The 6,914-nt window shown below is 52.7% G+C and overlaps 1 protein-coding gene across 1 annotated transcript in view; it reads right to left on the bottom strand.

The window, feature by feature from the left end:
- Nucleotides 1–6,914, bottom strand: part of gng10 (guanine nucleotide binding protein (G protein), gamma 10) — a 67,333-nt gene that overhangs the window by 37,203 nt on the left and 23,216 nt on the right. Inside the window, exon 2 of the mRNA XM_068030646.1 lies at nt 4,379–4,510. Coding sequence (XP_067886747.1) covers nt 4,385–4,510 — 126 coding nt within the window. The 3' untranslated portion in view covers nt 4,379–4,384. The remainder of the gene's footprint in view (nt 1–4,378; nt 4,511–6,914) is intronic.

The following is a 6,914-nucleotide window of genomic DNA, read 5'->3' as shown; positions in this document are numbered from 1 at the left end:
GGGGGAACAGAGAGAGAGAGGGGGGGGAACAGAGAGAGAGAGGGGGGGGAACAGAGAGAGAGAGGGGGGGGGAACAGAGAGAGAGAGGGGGGGAACAGAGAGAGAGAGGGGGGGAACAGAGAGAGAGAGGGGGGGGAACAGAGAGAGAGAGGGGGGGGAACAGAGAGAGAGAGAGGGGGGGAACAGAGAGAGAGAGGGGGGGGAACAGAGAGAGAGAGGGGGGGGAACAGAGAGAGAGAGGGGGGGGGAACAGAGAGAGAGAGGGGGGGGAACAGAGAGAGAGAGGGGGGGAACAGAGAGAGAGAGGGGGGGAACAGAGAGAGAGAGGGGGGGAACAGAGAGAGAGAGGGGGGGAACAGAGAGAGAGAGGGGGGGAACAGAGAGAGAGGGGGGGGGAACAGAGAGAGAGGGGGGGGAACAGAGAGAGAGGGGGGGAACAGAGAGAGAGAGGGGGGGAACAGAGAGAGAGAGGTGGGGGGAACAGAGAGAGTGAGGGGGGGGAACAGAGAGAGAGAGGGGGGGAACAGAGAGAGAGAGGGGGGGGAACAGAGAGAGAGAGGGGGGGGAACAGAGAGAGAGAGGGGGGGAACAGAGAGAGAGAGGGGGGGAACAGAGAGAGAGAGGGGGGGAACAGAGAGAGAGAGGGGGGGAACAGAGAGAGAGAGGGGGGGAACAGAGAGAGAGAGGGGGGGAACAGAGAGAGAGAGGGGGGGAACAGAGAGAGAGAGGGGGGGAACAGAGAGAGAGAGGGGGAACAGAGAGAGAGAGGGAGGGAGCAGAGCGAGAGAGAGGGGGAGACAGAGAGAGAAGGCGGGGGAACAGAGAGAGAGAGAGGGAGGAACAGAGAGAGAGGGAGGGAGCAGAGAGAGAGAGAGATGGGGAGCAGAGAGAGAGAGATGGGGAGCAGAGAGAGAGGGAGGGGGAGCAGAGAGAGAGGGAGGGGGAGCAGAGAGAGAGGGAGGGGGAGCAGAGAGAGAGGGAGGGGGAGCAGAGAGAGAGGGAGGGGGAGCAGAGAGAGGGAGGGGGAGCAGAGAGAGAGGGAGGGGGAGCAGAGAGAGAGGGAGGGGGAGCTGAGAGAGAGGGAGGGGGAGCTGAGAGAGAGGGAGGGGGAGACGAGAGAGAGGGAGGGGGAGACGAGAGAGAGGGAGGGGGAGACGAGAGAGAGGGAGGGGGAGACGAGAGAGAGGAAGGGGGAGACGAGAGAGAGGGAGGGGGAGCAGAGAGAGAGAGGGGGGAGCAGAGAGAGAGAGAGAGAGAGGGGGGCGCAGAGAGAGAGAGGGGGAGCAGAGAGAGAGAGGGGGAGCAGAGAGAGAGAGGGGGAGCAGAGAGAGAGAGGGGGAGCAGAGAGAGAGAGGGGGAGCAGAGAGAGAGAGGGCTGAACAAAGAGAGAGGGAGGGGGAGAACAAAGAGAGAGGGAGGGGGAGAACAAAGAGAGAGGGAGGGGGAGAACAAAGAGGGAGGGAGGGGGAACAGAAAGAGAGGGGTAACAGAGAGAGAGGGGTAACAGAGAGAGGGAGGTAACAGAGAGAGGGAGGTAACAGAGAGAGAGGGGGTAACAGAGAGAGAGGGGGTAACAGAGAGAGAGGGGGTAACACAGAGAGAGGGGGTAACACAGAGAGAGGGGGTAACACAGAGAGAGGGGGTAACACAGAGAGAGGGGTAACACAGAGAGAGGGGGGAGCACAGAGAGAGAGGAGGGGGAAACAGAGAGGGGGGTGAAACACAGCGAGAGAGATAGGGAAACAGAGAGAGAGAGAGGGGGGAAACAGAGAGGGAGAGAGAGGGGTATCACAGAGAGAGAGAGAGAGAGGGGGGAGCAGAGAGAGAGGGGGAAGAGAGAGAGAGACGGGTAACAGAGAGTGAGAGGGGGGAATAGAGTGAGAGGGAGGAACACAGAGAGAGAAAGGGGGGAACACAGAGAAAGAGGCGGAACAGAGAGAGAGGGAGGGGGAAGAGAGAGAGAGGGAGGGGGAAGAGAAAGAGAGGGAGGGGGAAGAGAAAGAGAGGGAGGGGGAAGAGAGAGAGAGGGAGGGGGAAGAGAGAGAGAGGGAGGGGGAAGAGAGAGAGAGGGAGGGGGAAGAGAGAGATAGGGAGGGGGGGAAACAGAGAGAGAGAGAGAGAGGGGGAAAGAGAGAGAGAGAGAGAGGGGGAAACAGAGAGAGAGAGAGAGAGGGGGAAACAGAGAGAGAGAGAGAGAGGGGGAAACAGAGAGAGAGAGAGAGAGAGGGGGGGAAACAGAGAGAGAGGGGGGGAAACACAGAGAGAGAGAGGGGGCAACACAGAGAGAGAGAGGGGGCAACACAGAGAGAGAGAGGGGGCAACACAGAGAGAGAGAGGGGGCAACACAGAGAGAGAGAGGGGGCAACACAGAGAGAGAGAGGGGGCAACAGAGAGAGAGAGAGGGGGCAACACAGAGAGAGAGAGGGGGCAACACAGAGAGAGAGAGAGGGGGAAACACAGAGAGAGAGAGGGGGAAACACAGAGAGAGAGAGAGGGGGAAACACAGAGAGAGAGAGAGGGGGAAACACAGAGAGAGAGAGAGGGGGAAACACAGAGAGAGAGAGAGGGGGAAACACAGAGAGAGAGAGAGGGGGAAACACAGAGAGAGAGAGAGGGGGAAACAGAGAGAGAGAGAGAGAGGGGGAAACACAGAGAGAGAGAGGGGGAAACACAGAGAGAGAGAGGGGGAAACACAGAGAGAGAGAGGGGGAAACACAGAGAGAGAGAGGGGGAAACACAGAGAGAGAGAGGGGGAAACACAGAGAGAGAGAGGGGGAAACACAGAGAGAGAGAGGGGGGAAACACAGAGAGAGAGAGGGGGGAAACACAGAGAGAGAGGGGGGAAACAGAGCGAGAGAGAAAGGGGGGAACACAGGGAGAGAGAGAGGGGACAACAGAGAGAGGGGGACAACAGAGAGAAAGAGGGGAAAGAGAGAGAGAAAGGGGGATCACAGAGAGAGAGAGAGGGGGGGGGGAACAGAGATGGGGAGGAAGCAGAGAGAGAGAGGGTGGAACAGAGAGAGAGGGGGAGGAGCAGAGAGAGAGGGGGGAAGAGAGAGAGAGGGGAACACAGAGAGGGGGGAACAGAGAGTTAGAGGGGAATGGAGAGAGGGGGAGAATGGAAAGAGGGGGAGAATGGAGAGCGAGAGGGAGAACGGAGGGGGGTTGAGATGGAGAGAGGGGGGAACACAGAGAGATAGGGAAACACAGAGAGAGAGGAGGGGGAAACAGAGAGGGGGGTGAAACACAGAGAGATAGGGAAACACAGAGAGAGAGGGGGGGGGAAACAGAGAGAGAGAGAGAGGGGGAAACAGAGAGAGAGAGACAGGGGAAACAGAGAGAGAGGGGGGGAACACAGAGAGAGAAAGAGAGAGGGGGGAACAGAGAGAGAGAGAGAGAGAGAGGGGGGGAACACAGAGAGAGAGAGTGGGGACAACAGAGAGAGGGGGGTGGAACACAGAGAAAGAGAGAGAGAGGGGAACAAAGAGAGGGGGATCATATAGAGAGAGAGAGACAGAGGGGGGAACAGAGAGGGGGGGGAGCAGAGAGAGAGAGATGGGGGGGAACAGAGAGAGAGAGGGGGAACACAGAGAGAGAGAGGGGAAAGGGAAGGGGAGAGTGAAGAGGGGGAGGGGGAAGGTGGAGAGGCTGAGGGGGTAGGCGGAGGGGGAAGACGGAGGGTGCGGGGGGAAGACGGAGAGAGAGGCGGGAGCACGGAGAGAGAGGCGGGAGCACGGAGAGAGAGGCGGGAGCACGGAGAGAGAGGCGGGAGCACGGAGAGAGAGGCGGGAGCACGGAGAGAGAGGCGGGAACACGGAGAGAGAGGCGGGAACACGGAGAGAGAGGCGGGAACACGGAGAGAGAGGCGGGAACACGGAGAGAGAGGCGGGAACACGGAGAGAGAGGCGGGAACACGGAGAGAGGGAGAGAGCTTAATCCAGTCCTCACTCACAGCCTAATCCATCTTAATCCAGTCTGCTCTCATTGCCTAATCCAGTTTAATCCAGTCCTCACTCACTGCCTAATCCAGTTTAATCCAGTCCTCACTCACTGCCTAATCCAGTCCTCACACATCTTAATCCAGTTTAATCCAGTCCTCACAGCCTAATCTAGTTTAATCCAGTCCTCACTCACAGCCTAATCCAGTTTAATTCATTCCTCATTTACAGTTTAATCCAGTCCTCACTCTTGACAGACTGTTCTGAATTGGCTACAGGTCTCATTTTTGGATCTCACAGAAGGTGGGGAAAGGCAAGTGGGGGAGTTGGGGAATGTGTTGGGATGCAAGAACAATGTACTTTGGTATTCCATAGCCTTCTCTTGTCCGTAGTTGCATAACAACATAACAAACTGCTAACCTAAGGGCAACTTCATGTACCTGGTTTTAGAGAAGAGTGCAGGACCTAGGTTCTCTGAAGGGGTTGCTTCCTGCAGGTAATCCTACCAACAGTGCATCTTTGCAGGCATTCTGGATACAATACTGCTGGAGTTCTGTGGCAGCCTGCGAAACCTGGATTTGAAAACAAAGTTTGTCTGGTCAGGAATTGCATTTCACACAAAAACAGAGAAGAAAGATGTATGTTTCACCCAGAGAAATTTTAATTTATCTGTCATTAATTTAATTCCCAAATCTTAAAAAATCAATTAAAACCTGGTTTTCACTTTCTCAGCAGCTTGCACATCCCCGAATTCATTCGCCCCACCATTGGCGGCCGTGTCTTCAGCTACCACCCTAAACCTCTCCACCTCTCTACCACGCTTTCCTCCTTTAAGATGCCCCTTTAAACCTACCTCTTTGACCAAGCTTTTGGTGAGCTGTTCTAATATCTCCCATGGGGCTCAGTGTCAAATTTTGTTTGACAACGCTCCAGTGAAGTGGCTTTACTACATTAAAGGAGCTATATAAATGGAAGTTGTTCACTTTTTATTTGATTCTGATGTGTTTTCTCTTTTTTTTCCTGCACTAACTGTTATTCCCACTATAAACTTCCCAAGTCCACTGGTTCATTCAGAAATGTTGTGCCTGTTCCAACTTTACCAGAGGCTGTGATGTTATTGTTGAAGGTTTGCCAGTATATCTTTAAATGTCCCAACATGTTGACACTGAACAACCATAATACTGAAATCATTTTTTTTTCTTAATTTGGGAACTTGAGGAAATCCAAACTCGAAGCAGCATCTCACACACATCAATGATGCACATTATTCATTCCAGTGTGTGTGTGTGTTTTGGCAGAGGGCATAGGGTGTGGAGTTAAGCTTCTGCTATAAATATTTATCACATATAAAGCAAATACTCAGCAGTTGGTGCCTGCCATGGGGATGGTAAAGAAAGAGAAGGAAGAACAAATCAGTCTTGAAAGAAACATTCACATCAACATAAATCTGTTATAATACATATCAGTGCCTTGCTTAGTCTAACTTCCGTGGTACACTTCAGCATGGACAGGCCGTATAAAATTATGTACTGCAAAAATGTTTTTTTTAAGTTGTTGGTAAAGCAGTGCCATAGAGGCAATGGGAATCCATTAGCTCCCTATTTATGAACTTTGAAGGAAAACATGACTCATCGAGAGTACTGAGTCACATACTCCTACAAAGTTTATAAATAATAAGCTAATGTATTCCTCCCGCTGAACAGTTTTTGGATCACTCAAATATAATCACTGAAAAAATTTATGAAAGATCATTCTTTGTCTGAATCATAGAATGATACAGCACAAGAGGCCTTTCAGCCCATCGTGTCTGTGCTGGCTTTAGAAAGAGCTACCCAGTTAATCCCACTCCCCCCATTCATTCCCCATGGCAGAGACACTGGACACTCATTTAAAAGACACCACTGATATCTGTAAGAATGTATTAGGCACTTGCAGATTCAACATTGACTTCAATAACTTTAGATAACCACCGCTCCTATTATTTTGGACAGCTCTTACCCGCTCTTGATCTATTCATTGAAAACTGTCGACGAGACATTGGCTGTCTCAATTTCTCTGCCCCCCCTTACTCACTCTAACCTGCCCCCCTCTGAACTTGCCACACTCCATTCTCTCAGATTTAACACCGACATTGTCATAAAACCTGCAGATAAGGGTGGTGCTGTTGTTGTCTGGCATACCGACCTCTACCTTGCAGAGGCTCAGCGCCAACTCTCAGACACTTCTTCCTACTTCCCCCTGGACCATGACCCCACCACCGTTCGGTGCTACTGTCCACAGAACTGTCAGTGATCTCATCTCCTCTGGAGATCTTCCCTCTACAGCTTCCAACCTCATAGTCCCGCAACCCAGCCCGCTTCTACCTCCTTCCTAAAATCCACAAACAGGACTGTCCCGGCAGACCCATTGTTTCAGCCTGTTCTTGCCCCACTGAACTTATCTCTTCCTATCTTCACTCCATCTTTTCTCTCCTGGTCCAGTGTCTTCCCACCTACATTCATGACTCTTCTGATGCCCTACGTCATTTTGACAATTTCCAGTTTCCTGGCCCTAACCACCTCCTCTTCACTATGGATGTTCAATCTCTCTACACCTCCATCCCCCACCAGGATAGTTTGAGGACTCTCTGCTCCTTCCTTGAACAGAGGCCCAACCAGTCCCCATCCACCACCACCCTCCTCCGCCTGGCTGAACTTGTTCTCACATTGAACAACTTCTCCTTCAACTCCACTCACTTCCTTCAAGTAAAAGGTGTTGCTATGGGTACCCGCATGGGTCCTAGCTATACCTGTCTTTTTGTGGGATATGTTGAACATTCCTTGTTCCAGTCCTACTCAGGCCCCCTCCCCCAACTCTTTTTCTGGTACATTGATGACTGTATCTGTTTCCTGCTCCCACCCCGAACTGGAAAAGTTTATCAACTTTGCTTATAATTTCCACCCTTCTCTCACCTTTACATGGTCTATCTCCAACACT

This window comes from Heterodontus francisci, chromosome 4 (assembly GCF_036365525.1).
Source record: "Heterodontus francisci isolate sHetFra1 chromosome 4, sHetFra1.hap1, whole genome shotgun sequence".
Lineage (NCBI taxonomy): Eukaryota > Metazoa > Chordata > Chondrichthyes > Heterodontiformes > Heterodontidae > Heterodontus > Heterodontus francisci.
The sequence above is the reverse complement of the archived record's forward strand: the minus strand, read 5'-3'. Positions and strand labels throughout refer to the sequence as shown.